The sequence below is a fragment of the Thunnus maccoyii genome, chromosome 19, assembly GCF_910596095.1.
Source record: "Thunnus maccoyii chromosome 19, fThuMac1.1, whole genome shotgun sequence".
NCBI classification, from domain to species: domain Eukaryota; kingdom Metazoa; phylum Chordata; class Actinopteri; order Scombriformes; family Scombridae; genus Thunnus; species Thunnus maccoyii.
Genome location: NC_056551.1, coordinates 14,089,058 through 14,116,097, shown reverse-complemented (window position 1 = coordinate 14,116,097; position 27,040 = coordinate 14,089,058). Strand labels below are relative to the sequence as shown.

Genomic DNA, 27,040 nt, shown 5'->3' with positions numbered 1-27,040 from the left:
AGCCCAGAACCCTGTGGATGAGTCTCACAAAGTATCACAAATGTGGCGCACATTAAAATGTGAGAAGTTTAATCTTCCAAGAGGCAAAATAATTTTATACACACTGTGAAATGTAACTTTTGATACATTGACCATTAAAGCCAAATAAGGTCCAACTGACATAAAGACAAAATGAAATAAAAATAATACCACTGACACATGATATTCCAAATACACAAACATCTCTGAACCAGTCAGGTAAGTCTACTAATACACACTGGTATCACTATTAGTGAATCAGTTATTCAAATGTATTTTCATGTTATGATCACAAAACTTTAACATACCAAACCAGACAAAGTAAATTATTTAGCAATTATTTTCTTAAGACCCTATCAACAGTGCATGAGGAAATTATCACATCTGAATACACTATCACACCCAGTCCATCAGATTGATATTGATTGACGCTGCCAAACTCTTACAAAGAGTTAGTATACACAACATCCTTCTTTTTTTCATAGACAGGTTAAAGAAAAAAAGACATAAAATATAAAAAATGAATAAAATGTTTACCAGCTCTCTTAATATGAACTAGCCTCCTTTACACTTTGACTATTCAATTGCTGTATGTCACCTGTTTCTCTTGCTCCACTTGCTGTCTGCCTCATTTTCTCTCCCTGCTCTTCTGTTGCTTTCTTAACTGACCACAATCTCATTCTGGTAAAAAGGGACGATAAACAGTAACCTCAAACACTATTGTTAGATGCTGTTTTAACTTTAATAGACATAAAAACTCCCTCTTGCCTCCAACAGTTGCCAGTCAAAACTTATTATGCCACCGTTAACGTAGCAGAACAATCGGAAACACGTAATTAACTGAAAAAATCTAGCATTTTAAACAAAACTCACCCACTCCTGAAGCCTCCATGTTATCTGTCCTAATCTGTCACTATCTGGATAACTAGGCTGCTGCTGGACTGGGACTTGGACTGGTAGCTATGCTGCTGCTGCTGGACTGAGGCTTCATCCTCTCAATTTCCTGTTCCTAGCTGCAGGTCTGTTTCCAGAAGCTGATGTCTTTTTTCTATCCCTTCTGGTTCATCTGTGGCACAGCAAATCAAGTCAGTTTTATTCATATTTATATGCAATTCACAAATTTGCCTCAGGGGGCTTTCCATCTGTATAGTAATACAACATCCTCTAACCTTATCCTTCACCATTAATAAGACAATTTAAGAAATATCTAACTCATATTAATGTAAAAATAGATGTTTATAAGAAGATGAAACATTCAAAAAATAATATAGTTTAAACTGAAATGAAAACAATTCACAACCCAGCTTAAGTTTAGATCAGTCAATACAACAAAATTGAAACAGCTGCTGAAATATTTTAAGCATTTATCATCATGTTTACATGTTTTCATGAAAGCTCTCCTATTTTCATGCTTTATGTGATTATGACAGAAGCCTCATTCAACCCATTTAAACACCATTAGCTAACTTTAAACAAGTCAACAAGCCAATCTGCTCCAGGTCACTAATAATAGTCTCAGTATATGAATGGAAAGAGGAGAGTGTTTCAGAAATATTAGAGCATTAGTGATGTCATAAAAATATTCATAGTACAACATGAAAAAGTTGATATTTATGGATTTTGTCACTCCTGTTATTATTTTTTATGTTACTTTGATTTGGGGGACAATCATGCTCTCAGGTTTGAAACTACAGTTCCCAGAATGCTTTAGGGGATGTAAAAAAGAATAATAACATTGCCATTGAGTTAGTTTTGGGCTACCCTGATTTTAGTCTGTATTTGTTTACATTTTGGCAAATTGTCACCACTTAAAGTATACTGAATTAGCTATTAGTAGTTCCTGTTTGCAGTGCAGCCATAGATGTAGACACAACTATCACTGGATGACTTTGAAACTGAAGAAAACTTAAAGTCGCCCTCCACTCAGTAATATTTTTTTTCTTCTTGTTCCTACAGTTGGATGTTTGAGCTTCTCTGTGCAGAATGATGTTTGACACTTGAAGGCTGTTTTCATATTTATCTGCTGAAAGTGGAAAGTTTGTGCTCATTGAAAATCAGATTGTCAAGGGGCAGGACTATGAGCATCATTTGTGACATCACACCTAGTTTGGAGCCAATCATGGTCCAATATTCAATTTACACACAAATGTGATTTGGAAACTTGAAACCTCCAGTGCACAAACACTGAGAACTGACTTTTCATTGAAGTAGGAGACATCATGTCCAACACTTAAACTTTTGAAATTAAAAATATTTGCATATTCATTGATTCTGAAATTTTTGATTAGGGAGAAGGAGTAGATGCCTTTTAAGGATTTTAAAGTGGTAATTATTCTTTTATTGTGGAAAAAACATATTAGACACACTCTCAATACATGTCTGGAGGGGATCTTTAAAAATGTGATGATTGTCAGGTAAGTTGTGGTGTTTGAGGGAGCGTCTTTTTTCTATTAATTCTAAGCAGAACATTGTAACATGTAAGTCATACTAAATATAGCAATATAAGTATGCTGTCTGTGTGTTACTGAGTTATGGCTCAAAGGAGGAGTAGGGGTTTTGACACAAATTGCGGCTCATGCCACTCCCACCATGCCCCCTCCAACTGTCTTGTTGATGCAAACCTGATGAAATGACTCCATCTGAAGAGGCTTTTCTTTTTGAGAAGGTTTGTTATATCTATGAATGGAGAAGCTTATTACATAAGTTGGTGATAAGTTGCAGGTGCAGGGCAGAGCTGGCGCTCTTCAACTTATGCTCCGTCAGGAAATCCCTCCAACCACAATCATAAAAAGACATTGGTTCCACCGTAGCATTGATATGAGTTTCAAATGAATACCATGCATTAATAACAGAAAGTGAATTGGAAAAAAAAAAGATTCGGGGCTTTGCTGAAAACATTTGGGGCTTAAGCCCCGGAAGCCCACCCCTGCCGCCGCCAATGGTTTAAAGAGTAGAATAGAATAGTGTCAACATGACTAACTCGTACTGAACTACCCAAGTTCACCAAATCTTCACAGACACAGTGGTGATAGCCTGTGTGATTTCTGTTGATTGGAAAAGTCAAACAACAAAGAAGGTTGAATTGACTTGTCTGTCAAAGTCCATTTTACACACTGAAAAGTGTATGAGAGGCAACCAGAGCACAAGAAGCCTGTGGGAATATGTTAAAAGAGCACACCAACAGTGCCAATATACAAACTTATGTAAACAAGTCCTATAAACTAGAAGAGAAAATACATTGTTGGCCGAGAATGACACATCTGAGCCCATATTAGCAGGAAATGGTTTTGCATTTTGAGAAATGCGCTTATTTGTGAATTTAAAGAGTTGGAAAAAAAATCTGATGGTCATATGAAATTGTATCTTCAAAACAGCTTTTGCTTCTAATGTGAGCCCAGAGATGCTATATTGACACTGTCGTTGCAAAACACACATAACGTCTGTGTGACTTAAATAAAAAAGGGCCATTTTGAGACTTGAATTTTCCACCAGCCTTTGAAGATGGTTAAAAAACTGAGATGATCTCAAAGCAACTGTGGCTGCTGCAGACGAGAGACCGCATAACACCAAACCAACTAAACTGGTGACAGCAGTTTGGCCTTTCACCCATTAAAAAAAAAAATAAAAAATCATGGCAGCAGTCCTCTGTGTGTGTGCCAGTATAAAAAGCAGTTCATAGAGGAGGCTGAATCTTCTCTTGCCATCATTGAATGACACTGTGTCTGAGATGAAGAGCAGAAAACAGGATTGTTGATTGACAATTGAAGTAGACAAACTTTTTAACTTTTAACTATATGCATAAGTTTACATTTTGGTTTAAATCAATGGATGACCAGCTGAAGAGGATGTTCGACAGTTCCTCAGTAAGTGCATCCTTTTTGCCTCTTAAAATGTTATATAGGCTCGCTCTGTGTCTCCACACACTATAGAAAGTGTGTGTGTGCAGGTCCTGCAGCCTGCAGGTGGTGTATCAGGTCAATTAACTGTTTCTGTGCAAAGTGTGCAAGTACAGATTATAGCTAGAAATTTCCTTTTTAATATCCTACTTATCTTTAATCTAGACTCCAAAATAATCCTGTATGATCCACTAAAACAAAACAAAGTAATATATCATTTAAAAACAGAAAGAAAGAACGAAAGATTAAATGAGGCTTAACTGCTTACACATCACATTAATGTTCATAAGCCATATGTGTGCAGCAGGTGAAGTTCCTCTCTGACTTCAGATGCATGGATGTGTGTGTTTTGCAGTGAGCTGTGTGAGCTCTGCTCTCGGTCCTGTATGTCAGCGAATCACTGCAGCAGAATGGAGACGTGAGAAAACAGCGCCGTGTTTCTAAAATCACACCGCCGCTGTCGAGGAACTTTTTGAGCTCTTTTCTCTTCCCCCTAACAATTCCCAGCGCCCATTAACTCGTATTCCTGCTTAGATGTTTTACCAAAAAATAATGGCAGTCGCTCCAACATTTTTGTTCCTGCTGTGCGGTCTGCGCGTCTCTCTGGCAGTTGATTGGGAGTTTATGGACACAAATTTTACCTACCTCGTTGATGCAATCGACTACAAGGATCCCTGTAAAGCTGGTAAAGTGGATTTCATCTCCTCTGCGAATGTGTTCATCTTTTGCATTTCTTGCTATGTGTGTAAGCCTTTTGGTCAATACTCATAAAACCTTCAGGCACTAATTACAGTGGACTAGGCAGATATATAGGTTAAATGCAGATCTCAATGATGTAGCCTGTATGTGAGGGCTGTGGCAATTAAGGATGAAACATGTGCAAATATCAATATTTAAATGCAAAAGAGCTAAAAAAAAAAAAAAAAGTAAGTGCTCCATAATCTTGTAATTTATTGGTGCAGGTCATTGTTATGTCATTTGATTAAAATATTAAAATGACCTCATTTCAACCCACTATCTAATGTATAAACCAATAATACAAAACAGCCAAACAATAACAATGAAATTTAATTGTAATTAGATGAATAATTTTTTTGTTCAGCTGAAATCAAGAACATAACTTACCTGAAGTCACTTTTCAAAGGCTGGTGAGGTGATTCCTCGACACAGCAGACAGTACAGTTATCATTGATACATGCAGTTTAGATTAATATAGAGCAGCTCCAGTCTTAATAGACAGATGATATGATGTACTACAGAGAGCACCTGAACAGTCTCTGTGTCTGTACATTAATACTTTCATAGTCGAACCTATACTTTCTTCATATGTTACTGTATTTGATGGAAATATTTGGATCTTTTGTATTTACTCGCTTTTTTCCTGCCATATGTTAGCTAATCTGTTTCACCTTGTTTTACTTGTAAAGTATATTGTGGCCTTGGTAAGGACAAATCACCTTCAGTCAACTGATCTCAAGCTAAAGGGATCATACGCATTTTTAAAGGGAGTCAAGTTTGACATGTTTTTTTTTTTGTGATCAAATTATTATTTTTTATTGTTTTTCAGTAGAGGTTAGATTGAATATAACAGCAAATCTACTAACTACTGGACATATATTATTCTAATATACACATAGAAACATGATACTCTTGTTAATCCATGTACAATATGACATTCATTAACTGTCCGACAAGGGCTCTTCTTTGCTCCTCCAGTCTTTAAAGTTTCCCCTTCTTCCCTTCCCCGACCCTGGATTGCACATGGGTAAGGCAAAGAAGAAAAATCAAAAGAAAGATCAGTTATAAGTGCCATAAAATACCACAGAAAAAACATATTAGACCATATAGCGATGATGGTATAAACATTTGTATTCAGTCAAACATTATTTCCCAATCTGTGCTAGATTAATTTATCTTTCTCCAGTACCTTGGACAAGGTATCTCCCTTCGCACCGTTGGTCAGAGCTATAGAGAGTTCCAGAGAGATGATGTCTAATAATGAGAGAATCCATCTGGGAAATCTGAAGTTTATGGGGAGGCTTCCACCTCAATACTAACAACTTTTTAGCAGCTGTCAAACCTAAAAGTAGAAATATTTTAAGATTTGGTAACATTAATTAATGAGTCATCATTTAGAAGTTTGACATGTTTAAATGATCTACTTTACATTAGCAAAACACACTGTATTGATAATAGATATGCAGATACACTGGACACTGATGATGATGTTTATATCATGCATTATGAATTAAAAGTTAAATCTGAATTTATTGTCATGAAGCCGCCGGACTGTCTCTGATTGTGTAAATCAATCTGACATGCCTTTTGTAATGAGCCTTCTCGACTGTTCAAGAAAATGCAACATTTTTTTTTCTCCGTCATCTTATATGCCAAACAATTACTTTGGTTATTGGGGGGCCTCCAGCTGGTCGGGGTCCCTTTTCACTTGTGACTTCTGCAACTTCCAAAACACACCACTCTTCTCCGAGGCAGTTGCCTGGAGACTAGAGGTCATTGAGGCCGTGCCAGAGCCGTCCTCGGCTGGACGCCGGTGAAATCCCTCTGGCTTCGGGGCATGGGGTGCACACCGCAGGGGTGACAGTCATTTACAGTCACCATTTGCATGAGTGAATTCACTTCAAAGGCCGACACAGGGCCCGCTACGTCTTTTCATTTAGACTTTCAGGCTTTCAATGGTTGTTACATCACACGGCTAAATGAGGTATTTAATGGGAAAGACTCTGGTGAGCTGTTCTGCTTGACTTATGCAGGATGTATGGTAGAAATACAGGAGAAAACATGGATCTAGTGTGTGTGTGACGTTCATTATATGTGTCAGAAAAGATGTTTTGAAGCCTGGATTTGAGTTCACCACTCAGTGTCATGTATTTGTCAGTTACTGGAGCCAGAAAATCCTAATATTGGCATCAGGATGAAGCCTGGGTGTCATTCAAGTAGACACACTTCATCAAATACCTCTTCATACAAATAGTATTTCAACAAACATTTCACCATGCTGGTTTCTATTTAACCTCCTAAAGTTAATACTGGATGTGAGCTCAGTTTCCATGACAAGAATTAAATCTGTAAAACATGTGCAGAAAATCAATTTAATCTGGTAGATATTTGTCAAACATATTAAGAGACTATGGGTGTTTTTGAATTATTGCAGGCCTTTCTGCCATCTTGGCAGGTGTCTATTGTGGTTGATTCAATGTCACTTGATTCAGTGCTGCAACAGGTGGTCATCAGAGTGTGTTTTTACTCTCTAAATCCCAGTGACCCACAATAAATGAAACTGGGTACACCGCACTGCACCATCACACCACTTTAAGCTATGAGACAATCATCCTTCCTTCTTGTTTGTTTTCTTTCTTGTGATTACTGATGATTGCTCTTCTTTTTCCCAATCCTCAGAAAGTGAGGTTGAAAAATAAACTATTTTTTATCCTGATTGATTTGCCATATTGAGAACAGAGGTTGTCTCACCACCTCTGCCTGTTTTTCAATCTCAACACCACCAGTTTCCATCTCTCACTCTCTGCACTACACTGTTGATAAACACATCAAGTCATTATTTATCACACCACATGTGACAACAGTTTCAAAAATGTGAGTAATAACAATGATCGGAAGGACAATGACGATTATAAAATTCTGAAGAATTGTTATTGTTACTTTAATGTCTTCCATCTGTGGCACAGATCCACCTTTTCTCTCTTTTAGCTTTCTATGCTGCTGTAGAAATGGTGAAGCATAAGTTTGGGAACTCCATGCTGCTGAACACACACACACACACACACACACACACACACACACACACACACACACACACACACACACAAAACAAACACACTGTATTAATAGAGTGTGCAGTGGATAATTACAATCCAGCTGGTTGATCACAAGAGACTAATTTCAGAGAACTTCACGTTTTCTCCTGATGATTAGACAGGTAGAGAAATATGTTTAGTCCATGTTATAAAGCTGTTAAATAATGCACTACTTCACCTTATCAGGCACATAAAGGTCTTTGCTCTATATGTACAGGACTTCACCCCCAAGTTAATCAGTTGCTGAACATTTAAGAGCAAGTTGTTGCAGGAAATATGTCACCGAAACACTGCGCTTAAGGGAATTTGAGAGTTTCACTGTATCTATTAATTAAATATACATGTGGATAATAGTGTGTCCCTGTTTATTGACCAAGGCTACCATAGTAAAACAGAGTTGTATAAATTTGGACTTAATTGAAAATGAAGCCTGGTAAAGAAAGGGGACATGCTGTGCAGACATCATCGACTGTATAGGCCATTCATAAAAAAGCTTCTATAACAATAGTGCCGCCATTGTGGGCACAAAATGCTGATTTGTATGTTGCTGTTGTAAGTAGCTCTTCAGCAACATCGCACAGTCCAGCACAGTGTGATCACAGTCCTGTAAAATATTCAGTGCACATCTTCATTCTTTAAAATGACACAGTAGCTGGACAGACAGCCCTCCAATATGTACCAGTTTGTGTGCAGTACCAGTTTGTGTGCAGTGTCTGTTTGCTGATCAAACAGACACATGGAGTCCTGTTCGGGCCTCTTTTCAGGACAGAGGTATTCACTTAAAGACACAGTAAATCCTACAGTGAGTTTTAGCTTCTGTCTGCAGGCGACGTTTTACTGAAAGTTTAAAAATTTATAGAAATTGTTGTATGGAGCAATTCATTTCACTCACTGTTCGAACAACATGGTAGGGTAGTACAGACTGTAGAGCCCCTTTAGGCAAAATTGTGATATTGGGCTATATAAGTAAAATTGATTTGACTGTATATAGTTAGCTAGCGAGTGTAAGCTAGTGAGCTAATAGTAGGAGTTTGGTGATTGGCTACATGATTTTTAGAATTATATTTTATCAAAATTTAGTTTCCTATTTTCAGATTAGGTTTTCTACTTTCAAACCACTTAGCTTCTTTTTCAGAAATGTCACATTCTTGGAGCATTTCAACCTGTCATAACTTGGCCGTTTGGCAGCAGCAGAAACAATCTGAAAACACAACACTGACTTATTATCATCATATTGTTGGTATGATGATCTTACAGAGATACAAGCAGCATTATCATTCATTTAGAGTCATTTCTGGTGACCTGGCCAATGTACTTGAAGTCCAATAGTCACCCTCCTTTTATCTCCGGTTTTGGTCTCCACCATCTCCTGAGGGAAATATCTGTCTCTTTAGCTGCTAAATGCTCCACTATGATCACCAGCTGGCTGCTAACTGTGTCTGCTTGCCATTTGGTGCTGGGCAGGTATGTGAGAGTGACCCAACACAGTAAAGTTGTGGGTCGAAAAACCAAAAACGTTAGCTGAAAGAAGCTATAAAGCTCAGTATAGTTGAGGGGAACTGCAGACGTGGGTAATAATTCTCACTACAAGCGAACCATTTCACAAACAAGTATTCATGTGAACCATAGTTAATAGAAAAAGTTACCCACACTACAGTCTTGTATGTACAAATGTGTTGATAGCAGAGTTTATTGTTTCAACATTTTAACATACAGCTTTATAAAGTAACAGTCTATCTGTGTGTATTCTGTCTTCCCCAGCTGCATTTTTGGGAGATATTGCCCTGGATGAAGATGACCTTCTCTTGTTTAAAGAGGTCCACAACACTGAAGGTGCACGACACACCGTCCAGACCAACCAAACAGACTCAGGTATCAAAGGAGAAATTATTTTACTCATATATAAATAATTCTGACTGACTTTTTAGGCTATTTGAACTCTTTTGAGATCCAAGTGAAAAGATTTCCGATGCACTTGTTACAGTTAACAGTTCCACCTCCAATGAGAGTGTCAGAAGTAAGAGAGCTGCAGACAGACACACACTCCATCGTTGGAGGAGGGCGGCTACCTCCAGACCTGAGCGAGTTTGGCCGGACGGCATCATACCATACATGATCAGTGGGAATTTCAGTGGTGAGTTATGAGTAAACACAACCATTTTTCATCTGTTCTTACAAGAAATTTGTGTCATATAAACAGCAAGACATTGCCATGTCTTCTGGCATCCTGAGGCTGTCAGACTCTAATCCAGAGTTTCCTTCCAGGCAGTCAGCGAGCCATTTTCCGTCAGGCAATGCGTCACTGGGAACGGCACACTTGTGTAACGTTCACTGAGAGGACAACTGAAGAAAGCTACATTGTTTTCACCTACAGACCTTGTGGGTGAGTTGGGTGCTCATTAACCAATTTTAAAAAAGTTATTTTGTTTGTTTGCAGGTTATATATTTATTGATTCATGAAAAGATTTGTAAATAAATGATGTTTCAGCCTATAAGACAGAGGAACACAAGAGGCCAGATTTTTTTTTTTACTACAAATCAAATATATTAAACGCTGTTCTAGGGATCCATTGGTTTTCCATTCATTTTCATACGATGTGAAAGTCAATTAGCAGACTCTATAAGCTTGTGTGAGCTGTTTAATCCATCACAACACACATCAAGTCTGCATTCATTTTTGTCCAAGTAACAGTACAATCATGAGATAATGCAGGGCAGACTTTTTATATCAATCTGTGCTTAAAAACGCAGCAATAATCAATATTTTTATAATAAACAAGGGATCAAATGACATGTATATGTGAAAGATGTCACTTGTTGTTATGAAAACACACAAATTATCAGCATTTTATTGTCTTTCAGCTCATTGTTTTGGTTTTTTGGCCCACAACCTTTCTGTTTTGATTCACTCTCACTACTCTCATCAGCATCATTTCCATCAGCAGGCAACTATTTTTAGCAAACAATCTCTAAAAACTGCTTGTACGCTACCTGCCCAGCACTGAATGGGCGATTAGCTGGTGAACATAGTGAAGCATTTAGCAGCTAAAGACCTACAGTACATATCCAAAACCGTATAATAATACCTGCATTTGAAAAATGAGAAGTATAGATGATTTATTAATGAGAAATAAAACTTGCACACACACTGGTACAGTCTTTTTCACATTGCGTAGAGAATCAGTGTTTGTTTTAGGTACTCCACAATGTGGACCTGAACAGTGTCACACCTTGCAGGTGTTGTTCCTACGTGGGGAGGAGAGGTGGCGGCCCTCAGGCCATCTCTATAGGAAAGAACTGTGACAAGTTTGGCATTGTGGTACATGAACTCGGCCATGTAATTGGCTTCTGGCATGAACACACGCGTCCGGACCGTGACGAGCATGTAAGCATCATCAGAGACAACATCCAACAAGGTACTGCATGTGTGGCTTGGTGAAATGCATGGTAGACATGAATAAGTGTGAATGTATGTGTGTTGTGCTCACTGACCGTCCAGATGTTTCTTCTTGCACTTAGTCCAATGACTGTGTGTGTATCAATAGGACAGGAGTATAACTTCCTGAAGATGGAGCCGGGTGAGGTTGACTCACTTGGGGAGGTATACGACTTTGGCAGCATCATGCATTACGCAAGGAATACATTTTCCAGGTTGGCATGTGAAGCTTTGTAATGCTTTACACAATTTTCTTTTCTTAAGTTAGTTTTATTTCCCAGGTGTGAGTTTCCTGAGTTTTCTGGCTTACTTTTGGTCACATTAACAGAGCTGCATTCACTTACCTGAGAGCTGTACCATTAAAGGTCATTAAACAGCTCCACTGGGGCTATTGGGTTATTGGGTAAATGCCTTTCTCAAGAGCCTAATTGTTGAGCATTGTTGATGTTGTAGTGACATGGTTGGTGTGCACCAACCTGCTTCTTTACCCAGACCACCACCATGACTACCTTGCTTCTGAGACATCCTTAGTACAATCCATCTTTGTGTAATACATAAACAGCCCTGCTGCCACACTGACCTGGTGTTTGTCCTTTTATTTGGCTCTGCTAAACAAGCTCTAAAGGAAACCTCGGGGGATTTGGTCCTTTATTGTCACAGAAATGGTCTCACACTAGTCTCCTTTTCATTGCTGTCTCGTGCATGTTGTTGCCCTGTTGCCTTTCTCTGTGCTTTGGTTTTTTACCTCCATAACCGCTTTGCTGGTCTGGGTCATGGAGGCATGCCAAGCTAAATAAAGGCCTGGCAGTTCAGGCTTTTTGAACTGCCAGGCCTTTGGGCTGGAGTGGCCTTTTTTCTCTGGCATTCAGGAGCGGGCTCCACTGAGCCGGCTGGCACCGGCGAAAAGCCCCATTCAGAGCGCTCTGTTTACACATGCCTGTCATTCACGGGTGCATCACCATGGGAACTGTGCAAGAGTGAGCTCCAAACCCAGCGAGAGATTATCAGAATCAATAAAGTATCAAGGTGTTGAGCAGGAGTCGGATCTGAAAGAATCTGTCATTCTGTGAGAACTTTTGGGAACCAAATTTTCCTGCACATGTATGCAGTTAGATGTTATTTCTCATCAGCCTTTTTGTGCTCTTATTGATTTTTGGATCGTTAGATGTTCTCTAAGCAATGAATTGCTCAGGTTTGTGATTTTTCTGACACAGAGGCGTCTTCTTAGACACAATCTTGCCACGTTATGATGTCAATGGAGCCCGGCCACCAATCGGACAGAGGACCAGGCTAAGCAAAGGGGACATTTCGCAAGCCCGCAAACTCTACAAATGCACAAGTAAGATGCATTTGATGTGTAGACAATATAATCGCCTTATAATAAATCCAAAAATATGACATCAGACTTTAATTTTAGTTAGGCATTGCAGATTTTGACTAGATATAACTTGTGACAATCAAAACCTTGTCCGTTTTTTCAGTTTGGGACTTGTTATTGTGATGTTATTTCTCTTAATCACAGTATAATTGTGTTGATGTCATGTGGTTATGACAGAGTGTGGGGACAGCCTGCAGGAGAGTACCGGAAACTTCTCTTCCCCTGGTTTCCCCAACGGCTACTCAGCATACGCTCACTGTGTGTGGAGGATCTCTGTCACTCCTGGAGAGAAGGTGAGCAATGACAAATAAGTGGATGCATTAATTCAATAAGTACCAGACAGTCAAGTTACTAATTTGATTAATGCTCTTATTTACTCATTCATAATACATTTTTAATAAATAAATTGTCCTAATCCCATATATGGTCATTAAAATGAGAAATTAAACAACCAGTCCAATCGGTCCAACGCAGAATCTCTTAAATTGTTATTAATTCTGCAATTATTGTGACAAACATATCTGTCATATGAAAGGACATATGATGTGCAGATGAAAATTATTATCAAGGTCAATGTGACAATTTATCATGATATACTGTAGATATTTATCATGTTGTGCAGCTTTAACATCAATCAGAGGGTGAATGAATCTTCCTAAGATTTATATCATCAGTATAGTCCAATCATCATATAACTGTAACTCAGCAGCTTTACATAGAAACAACACTGTTACCTCAATTATGAAGACATTTCAATCAAACAGTTTCTTGGTTTGAAAGTCTCTTAAAGTTTCCCGTCACTTAAATAGAATTGTCAAAAATCAGTACATGGATAGCTCTTTGTCAGTTAAAAAATGTCAAACAAAAAGAGGAGAACACTGTGTTGTTGTCATTTGTGTTTGATTAATTAAGTTTATTTGATCAACTCTTGTGAATCTCGTGAATCTAGCTAGCTGTTAAATCTTGATATCAGATGTTTCTTGTAACCACTCACCCTCCATCTGTCTCTTAGATTGTTCTGAATTTTACCTCCATGGACCTCTTCAGGAGTCATTTGTGCTGGTATGACCATGTGGAGGTCCGAGATGGATACTGGAGAAAAGCTCCTTTGAAAGGTCTTTAACTTTAACTTAACCACGAGAATCATCCAAAAACCTGTCATCATGTATGACAAACAGATGTGATACTCAGTACTGAGCACTGTGAAGTACTTACTGACAGACGGTGTCATTATTTTCTCATGTACTACAACAGGCCGTTTTTGTGGAGACATACTTCCAGATCCGATCATCTCAACTGACAGTCGACTGTGGATTGAATTCAGAAGCAGCAGCAGCTGGGTGGGCAAAGGATTTTCAGCGGTCTACGAAGGTACAACATAGACAATGTCATAATTTTACTTTACATTTGCTACATTCTCATTTGAATCGTCAGCTGTTGCAATAAGTTTTACATTTGTTTCCACATGGTAAGCTGAAGGTAGAAGTGCAGAAAGCCCGTCTCTGGATTAAACAAATTGCCATTAATCTCACTTCTCACCTCCTGTGAAGCCATCTGTGGGGGAGAGGTGAAGCGGGACAGCGGCCAGATCCAATCCCCCAATTATCCTGATGACTACCAGTCCAACAAAGTGTGTGTGTGGAAAATCACAGTAGCAGAAGGTTTCGACGTTGGCCTCTCATTTCAGTCGTTTGAGGTAAAATCCCCTCTGTTGCTATTAATTACATTGTATGGAAAGATGAAAACAAACAGCAATGAATGGTGGTTAAAGTTGAATGTAGGTGGATTACTGAGGTATGAACATATTTAATTTGTAAAATATACTTGCTGCAGAAACAAATTTTGTTAGGCTCACCCAGAGAAGTAAAGTAAGAAGTAAAACACTGTTACCATTTCAAAAAGAAAGCAGTAGAGTAGATTTGCCTTGTTCTTTTAGAAAATGGAAGGCAAGAGAGAGAACATCTGATCTGCTGTAGAGTCTCTTCGCAAACTTCACTGTCCTTGTTTTGACTGTAGACTGAGAGACACGACAGCTGCGCCTATGACTACGTGGAAGTGAGGGATGGCAGTTCGGAGAGCAGCCCGCTGCTCGGCCGTTTCTGTGGCTATGACAAACCAGACGACATGAAAAGCAGCTCCAACCAGCTCTGGCTGAAGTTTGTATCTGATGGATCGGTCAACAAAGCTGGGTTTGCAGCCAACTTCTTTAAAGGTTAGAAGGTCATTTCCAGCAGTGAAAATGACTTTTGGTTTGCACATGTGGCAGGTGATGTTTTTGTCTGGCACATAAAACAAATTTGTGTGATTTCTCATTTGCTAGAGATGGACGAGTGCTCCAGACCTGACAACGGTCACTGTGAGCAGCGATGTCTGAACACGCTGGGCAGCTACAGATGTGCCTGTGACCCTGGATATGAGCTGGCAGCGGACAGACGCAGCTGTGAGAGTGAGTGTAGAGCACGACTCATCACGCTATCTTAAATCTGCCATTAGACTGCCACAACATCAAAAGGCCTGCATGCTAGTTCAGCACATTCTACATTCATCTAATAATCTATTCCACATAAGGTGGCTGAAATAATACAAACATAATATAAAACACTGTGCATGGACACTGCTTCTCTGGGATAAAGTGAGAAAAGCAACTGAAAGACCCACTGAGAACTGGAACCCAATGAGGAGGCCATGCAGGGTCGCAAACTGTAGTTGACATTTGTTCCCACTTGAGTACATTCATCCTCAGGCCCATTCAGCGGCTGAACCCGGCCGGTCAACAGGCTCAGGAGTAGCTGATTTAAGTTCCTGTCTACAACCAAAAAAAACTTCTGTCAGACAGGCCTGAGGGCAGCAGCTGGAAAGCATCAACTTTGAAAACAAAGTCAAAAAGTATTTTTGTCATCAGATAGATAGATGAAAACTGGAAGTTATATATGGTATTTTATCTGTTGCATGAATCCACTAGTACACGTGTTTATAAGGAACACACCAGTGTTGAGATGTAGCATTTTACTCTTTGACCACAAGAGAGCAGTGCTTCCTTGCTGTAACATCACTGTGAGTCTTTGACAGTCTGTTAGGTCACTGATTTGATTAAGACAGAATAAACAGGAATTGCATTTCTCTTCCATGCAATTTGATGCATTCCCTGATTTTTTGAAATTTTACTTGTTTGATTTTTTACCATTACTGAGTGATTCCAGTACCACAATATCCTCTTATGGCAGTTGGTTATTACTTGTTTATTAAGTAGTTATTTCTTGTCATTTACTAATTAATTAATAGCCTGAAAATTAAAAAGCTTACTTTTTCTGCATATAAAGGAGTCATGAGTAGGTTTAAGAATTAACAAAGTCACAAATTGGTAATTTTTGAATTTGTAAAGTGTTTTTCCCTCACACTTCTACTGTACCACTAAAATCTGTGCTTTCTCCCACCAGCAGCTGCCTGCGGTGGCTTCATCACCAAGCTGAATGGCTCCCTCACCACCCCTGGGTGGCCCAAAGAATACCCACCCAACAAAAACTGTGTGTGGCAGCTGGTGGCACCCATTCAGTACCGCATCACCCTGGTGTTCGATGTGTTCGAGACTGAAGGCAACGATGTAAGTTACCTGCAGAGGCTTTATCAGATAACCTACAGATGACATGACAGTTTCACTGGCCAGTTCTTCTTTGTCCTTGATAGTGAGTAAAATTTTCTAGTGTTTACCATCAGGTGTGTAAGTATGATTATGTGGAGGTGCGCAGTGGGTTGAGCTCAGACTCAAAGCTTCATGGGAAGTTCTGTGGAGCAGAGAAACCTGAGGTCATCACTTCCCAGCACAACAACATGAGGATTGAGTTCAAGTCTGACAACACTGTCTCCAAGAGGGGCTTCAAGGCTCATTTCTTTTCTGGTAAGTCATGATGTATTGAGGAAGGGACTATTTCAGAAGTATTACGTAATGCACACTTATGTTTAGATCTGATACCATCACCCAACACTGAAGAACAATGCAGGCAACTGTCTTCAGTTTCTGCCACCAGAATGAGGGCAGTGCAGCTTGTTTGAGGCTTAGATTTTTACATATTTACATTCATATTCATAATCACCTGCACATTTTGCACTATTCACAATTATTCCTTTTTTTAACTGCCTCATCTGATGGTTGCCATTTTTTCCAAATTAATATTTCAAAGAATATTTCATTGCAGAACATTTGCCATTTAGCAGAATGATTCGAAAAGTCAGACCACAGATAGCCGTAGAATTAATTATGTTTCTTGTCCAATATATTTCCTGCAGGCTTTCTCCTTTGTAATTAAAACATTGGTGATAACTCCTCTACAAATCCACATGGGAGCCTCTCATTTACTGCTTCAATTAACAGTGAAAGTTTGTGATTAGACAGCTCCCTTTTTTATTTTGTATTTATTGATTGGTTGACAGTATGGCACCACACTCAGTTGCTCCATTTTTCACTTCATTTTGGCCTTTCATCCACACTGAACCAGCCCTTTTTTAAACTTTTAAAATTGTTATTTTCTAAAACAGCTTCCAGAATGGATGCATTTGAAAAACACTCATTCATGGTGGTGTGTTTTCAAAAATACTAACATAAGGCATACCCAGGAAATGATTTGCTGCGATATGGTCCAGAACTGTGGATCTTCAGACTTGAATATAATTGAACACAGAATGTAATACTCCCACATTCTTCCTCCTTGAAGAATACAGAAAGCCTTTGTGCTTACCCTCACTGCAGCTGGGCCTAAAAAAAATGTGCAAGTTTTCTGCAGCTTATTGTATCACATTCGCATGTTTGTGAAAAGGAATTTTGAGTTTAATTTCTTTAAACATCTCTACAGATATAGACGAGTGCTCTAAAGAAAACGGAGGTTGCCAGCATGAATGTGTGAACACCTTTGGAAGCTACAGCTGTCAATGCCGCAGCGGCTTCATGTTGCACGATAATAAACATGACTGCAAGGAAGGTACAGTATGCATCACTGTTGTCCTCTCATCTGTTTGATTTAAAAGGTCAGTTCATCCACATTGCAAAAAAACCCCAACATATTCTCACTTCTTTCTAGTGGTATCTAGTCTGAGATTTCTATCTCAATACAACGGAGGTGAATGGAAGTTTGTTGGTGGATTATTGCTAGAAATTTAGCATTTCTAGCAGAAATGTAAAGCATAGAGTTGAAATGGTGGAGTTGTGGAACCGCCTTATGTAGTTGCCAGGGGAAAGACTGACCAAAAAGATATTTAACTGAGACTGAGCACACGAGAAGCCAAAGCTTAGAAACTACATTCAAATCAAAGACGATTATCATACAGAGCCATATATAAAGCTAAATGTACAGAGAAGGCAAAGGTCCCTGTGTGCTCAGTTAAGAACTAGTACTTAGTACTAGGTAGGCAGATATAAAGGTATTCCGGAGGAGAGACATTTATGTCTTTTTTGTGATCTTGATGTTGTCAAGGATGAATTTCATTTTGTATTTTATTGCCCTTTGTACAATGACTTGAGGAACTGTTTGTTTGAAAAGATCCAATTGAAAAGCCCTGATTTGTTTTAGGTGTCCGATGCTGATATGTTGAGTTGGCTTTTTAATATGGAGATTTTTTGTTCTAGCAAGATTTATAGGAGAAGCTTGGCAGCTAAGACAGAGAACATTATATCCATTATAACGGGACACTTCTTCCATGTAAACTAAATGTACCGAAATGCTTTCTTTCTGAATTTGTGGAATTGTACATTATGATCTGTCATGTGGCCATTCTGGTTATTATTGTCTAATGTCTTGTAAGCCCATATGGGCTGGGCACCAGAAAGGAAGTAAATAAAAAACTTTTGGGTGTTTTGCTTTCTAATTTTGGTGAACCTACCCTCTAACAATGGGCCAAAGGATGTCCTATTTACCTATTACCTATTTAATAATTACTTTTAAATTCACACATGGAAAATCCCATGTATCTTTGAGTGTGGAAAGCTTTTGTTAGCGTTCATTTTGCCGTTCCTTGATGAATGTCTATCGAGAGGAAAAAGGCCCCAGAGGGGATTTGTGTTGAAGAAGAGGAAATGATGTGACCACTCAGTGATGCAGCTTTCATTGTATTGTTGTAAGCACTTATTTTACTTCTTTCAGCGGGCTGCGATCATGTGGTGAACAGTGTATCAGGCACAATCAGCAGCCCCAACTGGCCCGATAAATACCCCAGCAAGAAGGCCTGCACCTGGTCTATGTCCACGACCCCGGGCCATCGAATTAAGCTTGTATGTCGTGACCCAATATTAAAGCTCTGACAAGCAGTTAAAATTTTGCATTCTGGATTCATATCTCATTCAATTTCTCCGTAAATGATTCTCAGGTTTTCACTGAGATCGAAATGGAGGCTCATCTGGAGTGTGCCTACGACCATCTGGAGATCTACGACGGACGAGACACCCGTGCCCCGAGTCTGGGACGTTTCTGTGGCACCAAGAAGCCTTCTCCTGTCATGTCCAGTGGCAACAAAATGTTCTTACGTTTTTTCTCTGACAACTCAGTGCAAAAGAGAGGCTTTGAGGCTTCATACAGAGCAGGTGGGCAAAGTAGCCATAAAGCTATTTTCTACCCCCAAAAAAGAATAATACTTTTGTGAAAGAATAGAACACCAAAAATGTGTCATTACAACTCAGGGTTTGTTTTCTGTTGTGCTTAAAAAGCTACATTCTTCCCTCAGTTTTACGAGTTCCTCTTTTTGACCCTCTAATTTTGTGGTTGTGAATTCCCAGAATGCGGAGGAAGCCTTAAAGCCGAGGTCAAGACAAAAGATCTGTACTCTCATGCTCAGTTTGGAGATAACAACTACCCCGGAGGCTCCGACTGTCTGTGGGTAGTGTCTGCTGAGAAAGGTTACGGAGTGGAGATCATCTTCCAAGTGTTTGAAATTGAGGAGGAGGCAGATTGTGGGTATGATTACGTGGAGCTGTATGACGGCGCTGACATCAAGTCTCCAAGGCTGGGGCGATATTGTGGATCTGGGGTAAGGCTAAAAATATTGCTCTTATGTAGTAAACACTGCTTGAAAACAACTATTCTTCCAATTTTGTTTGTATCTTTTTCTTTTTTCTCAGGCTCCAGAGGAGATTTACTCAGCTGGGGACGCCGTAGTTTTAAAATTTCACTCGGATGACAGCATCAGTAAAAAAGGTTTTCATGTGCGCTACACAAGCACAAAGTTCCAGGACACATTACATGCAAGCAAGTGACTCTTGAAACTTACCCCAAAACCTAAATAGAGACTTCACCCCTAACATTTGGTCAGTCACACCCATTTCCAACGAGGAGTGAATGCATGGATTGATACCACAAACACCAACCCACATACTTTACGTTCACATCTGTTAGAAAAGAGTGAAGCCATGCAGAGAAATTACATCTTTACCCTTCCTCAGTTTGTAGCTATATAGGATGAAAGGCAAGGACTAGATTGAATTGATTATTTTGAGTACCGCCTGTAACAAGCTGATTACGTCATAGCAATGTGTGAAGATATAAAATGTATATATTGTGAATATAGTTTGCATTGTTTTTTTTAATCATGACATCCACTGTGTCACTTTTTACTGTCTGAGGTTGAAAGTTCGATCACTTATAATGAATGTAATGCACTTTGTTGTATTATATTTCTTGACAAATGCACAATGTTTATGAGTATGGAAGACAGAAAAAATCTAATTTGTTGAAAACTCAGTTTGTCAAATCAGACTTGGTCTGTTATTTAATATTTTTTGAGGCCTGCCCTTGCTTTACTTCAGTTGTAGTGCACTAACATTCCCCCAAACTGTGTTTTTTAGCAACAATATTGTCCTTCTTGCAACACTTTTTTTCTGATTGGTGTTTCTGTGCATCATATTCTCTTGCAAAAGCAGCACACAATGATAATGGAAGAAATTACCACCACGTTTTTTGATATATCCAGTATGTTGCCTTTACACCTCAGATGACATGATAATCAGTAAAGTTTTATTCTATACTGACCTTAAAGGATATCCCTGGTGATTTTTTATATTTTTCTTATTGTCAACAATGCCAAACCAACAATGAATTGTGTGTGTATGCAAAGCCTGATATATCTTGTACCTCTGTGCTGTAGACCTCCGTTGTTACGATTACGGTAGAGAGTACTGTAAATGTAATGTAATGTTTTTGTGACGAAGGAACACGTCACCCAGTGCAATGGTGTAGCTTATTGGCATGTTTTTAATAGTTTTTAGACAACAACTGAGGTCTACAGCACAGACAAATAAGACATATCAGACTTTGAAGACACACACGATACTTGTGAATAGAATCAGTTCATTGTCGGTTTGGCTCTGCACGTGAGATTTGCTGATAATAAGAAAAATATCGAAAATCGCCAGCCATATACTTTATCTTACTAGAGTGATGTAAAGTGTACTCCAGGGTGTGTCAGTGCACCGTGACATCATTGTGGGGTGTAGCTACAGGTACAACAGAGCACAGTTCTTACTACACTCATCAGTAATGCTGGTCAGAAGAAAAACTTTTCAACCTGGTATTGAATGGGCCCTGTGGAGATTTCTTGGAAACAAACAAAGTTATGTTTACATTCAGCGTTACTCACCAAAATGCATTGAAACCAGACAAACGTGTTGAATGCATTTCCTTCCTCATAAAACATTTGTATTTTGAATATTTTTAAATCATGCATTACATTACATTACATCCATGTCTGCTAACTTACAGTCCTCTTCATTGCCTTTGTTGGTGCATTACTATGTGTCTTTGTGCGTTACCACCACCAACTGTCAATTAGTGAAATAGCATGAAACCAATGTGTGCACTTGTACAATACAAAACACTGCTCCATATTACTACTGGAGGTAAAAAAAAACTCCACAGGGTACCTTAAGTCATCGTTTAAGTTACTCTTAAATGATGACAAATAGCACTTCAGCCTCTACTGTTTGTAATCAAATAACGGGGATGTTCTATTTATTTTTATGCTTGAAGGATCACACAGAAAACGATTTTCACAAGGTACTTTTATTAAAATGTTACCCATTTAACTCTGTGTGATATTGGGTGCCTCTTCACATGCATCAGCCTTTGGATCACCAGGGTAAATAAATGGTACATTCAGTGCATCTAGCACCGCAAGTTCAAAATAGATATACAAAGTTTAAAAAATTTGTGCACATAAAAAAGACTCTTAAACCCAAGTAGCTTTTTCATGTCTTATTATCTTTTCTGCTACCAACTCCAATCAGAAGTTTTATATTTCCCAATGTCCCTAAATGCACCAAACACATCATTCATATGATATGACACCATTATTTACAATATTTACATTTTTTTCCAACATCAACCAATCACAGTATTGAGTGATTAAGTTGTTATATTGAATGTATTGTATGCACAAGAAAGATAACATAATTAACTAAAATAGCACATGACGTTCATCTCACAACCACCAGTTAACCAGACATTTCACATTCTTCACTGAAGCACAGCTTCTCTGACATGAATTGTGCGGCTGTAGATCCAGTCTACAAACTGAGCAGTGTGTTACAAAAAATGCTCCTAAGCTACATGTATTTATATTTGACAGATAATTCTATTATCAACGGTACACTGAAGTTGAAAGTATAAATGTTTTGGGTTTTTTTTTAAATGCATATTTACTTCATGCTAGTTTGGTAACTTTGGTAACTTTTTACCAAAAATGTGACACTTTATCTCCCTTTTCAGTTGTATGTCTTCACAGTTAGCTAAATCTTTGGTAAGAAAACTTTGAGAGGCTCATTTTCATGCACTTTATCCAGGAAGCCCAAGTTGAAGTAAGGGTACAGTGTCTCAGTGAAGTTCTCCCTAAAAGTGTACAGGTGTGTCATGCTCTCAGCATTGTAAAAGGACACCAGGCCCCTCTTGTAGTCCAGGTACACTCCGATCCTGGCCAGTGGCTCCTCCAGAGACAGCACAGTTGGAGGAGATGTACCAGCCATGTACTGTATCCCATAAGAGAGGGAGAGAGTCCAGAAGCCGTTAGCTGGGAGGGCTTTGATGACTCCCTTTCTGGGCACCGACTCGCGGGCCACCCCCACAGTCCAGACTGTGCTGCTGTAGACTTCAATCTCCCAGTAGTGGCGTCCGTGGGTGAAGCCCTGGCTCCCAAGCAGCGACAGGGCAGCGTTGAACCTGTAGGGGTTGTCCTGAACGGTGTGGTTAAAGGTCTGGTAGCGGACACAGGTGAGAGAGGAAGTCAAGCTCAGCCAAGGGTTGGCTGTGCTGGAGTTAAATGTGATGGCTGCTGGAACTAAAAGAGGAAAAACATCAAATGACATAAGATTTAAACAATTATTTGTATAATGTAGATGACAATGTTGGTTTCTGTGTAATTCAGTGCTTGTAGTTCACATTTGTGTAGGAAGATGGGGCCAAAGTGTCATTAAAGTACCTGGGTAAATACTTCCTTTCATGGATTTCCACACTCTGTACTGCAGGGGCCCTGCAAACCGACCTTCGCACAGACTGGGTGGTGTAAAAGCAGGCTTCTCAAACTTCAGCGATGGCCTGCCAACATAAACAAAGTCAAAACAATAAAGAGAGAGAAAATTCATCCATGATAAAAAAAAAGAAAATTAGTTCAACTTTTCCCACACTCACCTCTGGAGCAAAACTTTGATGCTCTGAAATCAGATGCAGGAATAAACACAGGAAAGAGAAACAGAGACTGGTGATTAGTTTTGTTGTATCTGAAAGAAGAGAAAGCTTTTTTCCACATTACATCAATGTCTGAGCTCACGCTATCCCACCCTGTGGGATCTCCCTGTGGCCTGGGGAAAGTCCCAAAGTCGTGGTAAGAGTATGGCCCTGTGCCTGAACTAAACTCCTTATCCTCCAGATCGAGTGAGATCACTGGCCTACATCCTGTCTGTGCTCACTGCGAGTGAAAGTCTTTTGTCATTAGAAAGTAGTGACAGATTTTTAGAAATTCTTCAAACTTTACTCTTGAAACACATGCAAACTGACATGATCAGCATGTTAACAGCCTTTAAAATGATGTACAAACTTAAGCCAAAACGGTCACACCCTGCTCAGTTAACCCTTGAATGTTGATGTTACTGCCTATTTAAAATTTTGGCACAGATGTGTATATGTATAAAACTGACTTTCACCCCAAATTATTAGCTCTTCTGGTTTCAACGTGGTATAAATAGTTTTGGAAAGAAATCAATTTGAAATCGAGAGTTCAGCATTTCTCGACTTAATGATCTCCAGCGCTGGCTCATCATCATGCTGTTTATAACTTCCAGATGGACTGCATTCATCCATCGTGTATGAAGTTCATACAAGCTTACCCGGAGCAGGGTGAACGAGTCCTGCTCTTTCAGTTTGTCCTCTATCTCATGGACGGCTCTCTGCAGACGGGAGATCTCCACACACAGCAGGGCCTTGTGCTCGTCCAGGCGGATCAGTTCCCTCCGCTCCTCAGTCTTCAGCTTCACCTGCAGTAGCTTCTCCTCCTGGTAAAGGAACTGGTGCAGGTCGCTGAACTGGGCCTCAATGCGCTGCTTCAGGTCAGCGGTGTGCTCCTAAGTGGGTGGAAGATGATGGACGCTGTCACTGGGAGCAGTCACTTACCTTTACATTACAGTGTTTGCATATAGGTAGTCAAAACATCGAACTCATGCCACATCACTCTAATTAGACACTTTTAATATAACTTTGCAAGTAATGCAAGTGCTTTTATAATAATTTTACTTTAATATTCAAACTAAACAAACAAAAGGTGATAAGGTACAAAGCTATGTTGCACTGTTTTCAAATCAGATATTTTGTAGAAATAAATGAATAAAGCAAGAATAAAATCTGATTTTAAGACATTAAATGGGTCAAACTGAACATTTATGATGTTTCAGGAAATGCATTAGTGACTGTAATATGTGCATTAAGATATTCAGTATATACCCCAAAATCTTGTTTTGGAAGTGTTTCCTCTCACCTTAAGCTTCTTGACTTCATCCTCAGCTTCCCTGTCATACTGCAGTGCTGTGTTGAGCTCAGCTTTGAGGGAATCCATGGAGCTGTTCAGAGACGCCTGGTCAGACAAAGAAACAACATCACTGCATGCTGACTTGCTTCTCGCTTTAAACTCACCGTCACTTCAACTTCTATTAGTTGTTGTAGGGGCAAAATGAATACATAGACACAGACAAAATCCCCGCATAAAAAATACAGTAGTTATTAGCACTGGTGTTTCCTTTCAGCCAAATGCCCATATATAGAAAACAAAAGCACAACAACAACTAGTGACAAACAATAGCAAACCGAAGCAAGCACTTTAAACACTAGCAAGTTCATAATGTATTTTTTGAAACACTATCAAAACAAATGTTTAGAGAGGAAAATCTATTTTTCTCTGAACTTTCACCTACTGTCTAGTGTCTGGAGAGGATGTAGCAAATGCAAGTTGTCATCACACTTTCCCAGTGTAAAAGAGATGAGACACTTACTAATTATCATGATGCACACATTAGTGTATCACTAACTGTCTCAGAAATTACCTTTAACAGATACATTTTTAAAAAGAAAACGAGAAATGTATCTTAAAGTTAACTCACCCTGTACTTCTGCTCGGCTTCCTGGACACACACCATGGTGTGATTTCTGTGCTCCTGAGAGAGACCACACACCAAACACACCAGTTCCTGATCTTCCTCACAGTAAAGCTTCAGCTCTTCTCTGTGTCTGCTGCAGCGTGGGACCGGAGCGGGAGCCTTCTCTGCCACCCCAACATCTGGAAGACAGGCTCCACTCCCGCTCTCCTCCAGCCCCTGACAGTAGCTCTCCACGATGTTGGCAACAATGCGGTTGGGCCTATAACTCTGCCCAGGGTACACCTTCCTGCACTGAGGGCAGGAGCCTGAGCCTCCCTGCGCGTGGCCACGGGGACCGGACCAGTAACCCTCAATGCACCCCTGGCAGAAGGTGTGATCACAGGGCAAAGACACCGGCTGCTTGAAAAGATCCAAGCAGATGGAGCAGGTCAGATCTCTGCTGATTCTGTGTGCTGAGCTTTTGGTTACTTGTCCAGCTATAGGAGGCTGTCGCAGCTTCTCCATCGCTGTTTGCACAGCAAAGTCTCCTTCCTTTGGTTTCCAATTCTTCTTGTCTGGCTTTATCCCTTGGTTTAGTTTTTCCAAGTTCTGCAAATAGACTGACTGGATTTTCTTGACTTCTTTCTGATTCTTGCTCATTCCTTTGCCTTGATAGTTTTCCTTTGTTCTGACTGTACAGCTGGACCTCTACGTCCTTCCTCTCCTGCAGAGTGTGGCAGCTCTCTTTGGCCTCCAGTCTTCCTGTTGACTGTGGGGAAATGAGGGGGTGGTGCGGAGGCAGCCTCAGCCTTTCACATCCTCAGCAGATAGTGAGGGAATCTCAGTGGGCCCCCCTCTTCCCTCCAGACTGACGTCACATCTTAGCCAGGAAACCGAGGCAGAGCGTGGATATTCTTTCCTTGGCGTGTTTGTTTAGTGAAGTCTGGGGCAGTAACTGCAAGAAAGTCCTGCTCCACTAAACTCTTAATCTGCTGTAGAGTAACGACAGAAAAATGTAAATCCACTCTATGTGACTTTGTGAGTGTGTGCGAGCATGAGTGTGTTTGAGACACAGAGTGAGAGCAAACAAGAATTCTGTGAGCAGTAACAGATTTCCTGCTTCTTTTTATGGCTATGCTCTCTGCCAACTAAGCAATCATTGTCATTGAAGGGTAAACAAGATCATTAAGAGATTTACACAATGAAAGAAAACGTCCAACAGGAACAAAGCTCCACCATGGAGAAATACAGATCGCAGGCATCCTGTGAATTGACTTTTCCCTGTTTAGTAATTATAACAGATATTTACAGCTTGTTCCCTGAGAGCTGGAACATCTGTGCAGTAAACTACACAGTAAAAACTAGCAGTGAAATCCACAGTATATTACTGTGTGTCTACACAGTTAATTACTCTGGATATTTTTAAAGTATAGTACTGTGTATTAGGCCTAAAAACAGTAATCGAGATGGTACTGTAGAAATCACAGTAATCAACACATTACCATAAAAAATCACAGTAAACACTATGCACTGTAGAAAATGCAGTACTATTCATTCTACTGCAGTAGCCATTATGTTACTGTAGAAAATCACAGTAACCATTATATTACTGTACTTAAGGTACTAATGTGAAGATTATTTGTAATACTTTCAAATAAAACCCTCAAGTTCATGGTGCAGATTAAATAATTTAAACATTAGTTTGATTTTTTTTTCATATGAATTTGAATACTTCAAGATGGCCTTGTTTCTTCAAGCTTCTGCAGGCTGTTACTTTCAGGTTTTAAATTTGTCTCATGTTTATCAGGTCATGGCAGGCTATCTATGAAGTCATGAGCTGATTGGTTGAGCCAAAGAAATGCATCACGTTAGCTCACATTTTAATAG

At 39.5% G+C, this 27,040-nt stretch overlaps 2 protein-coding genes and 1 long non-coding RNA gene across 4 annotated transcripts; 1 reads left to right on the top strand and 2 right to left on the bottom strand.

Moving 5' to 3' along the window:
- Window positions 1–88: 88 nt before the first annotated feature.
- Window positions 89–4,673, bottom strand: LOC121885127. The gene is made up of 3 exons (XR_006092467.1): window positions 4,560–4,673; window positions 892–1,084; window positions 89–699 (listed from the first exon to the last, which is right to left on the bottom strand). It is a non-coding gene; the product is annotated as an uncharacterized LOC121885127 (long non-coding RNA).
- On the top strand, window positions 4,386–20,245 carry LOC121885593 (bone morphogenetic protein 1-like). Of its 2 annotated transcripts, none has more exons than XM_042395204.1 (20): window positions 4,386–4,599; window positions 9,509–9,619; window positions 9,732–9,881; window positions 10,013–10,130; window positions 10,985–11,163; window positions 11,293–11,398; window positions 12,398–12,522; window positions 12,739–12,854; window positions 13,574–13,676; window positions 13,816–13,932; window positions 14,112–14,257; window positions 14,578–14,773; window positions 14,882–15,007; window positions 16,002–16,162; window positions 16,276–16,456; window positions 17,409–17,534; window positions 18,693–18,820; window positions 18,916–19,129; window positions 19,322–19,572; window positions 19,664–20,245. In XM_042395204.1, the coding sequence occupies exons 1-20, from the start codon at window positions 4,449–4,451 to the stop codon at window positions 19,796–19,798; spliced, it is 2,940 nt and encodes a 979-aa protein (XP_042251138.1). In that variant the 5' UTR covers window positions 4,386–4,448; the 3' UTR covers window positions 19,799–20,245. The 2 variants fall into 2 exon arrangements, with proteins under 2 accessions (XP_042251138.1, XP_042251137.1); XM_042395203.1 differs by having other exon boundaries at window positions 15,999–16,162.
- A 996-nt stretch (window positions 20,246–21,241) lies between these two features.
- Window positions 21,242–26,595, bottom strand: trim69 (tripartite motif containing 69). Its single transcript, XM_042395316.1, has 6 exons — window positions 25,178–26,595; window positions 24,559–24,654; window positions 23,915–24,148; window positions 23,220–23,242; window positions 23,011–23,126; window positions 21,242–22,869 (listed from the first exon to the last, which is right to left on the bottom strand). The coding sequence occupies exons 1-6, from the start codon at window positions 25,811–25,813 to the stop codon at window positions 22,325–22,327; spliced, it is 1,650 nt and encodes a 549-aa protein (XP_042251250.1). The 5' UTR covers window positions 25,814–26,595; the 3' UTR covers window positions 21,242–22,324.
- Between the last annotated feature and the right edge of the window lie 445 nt (window positions 26,596–27,040).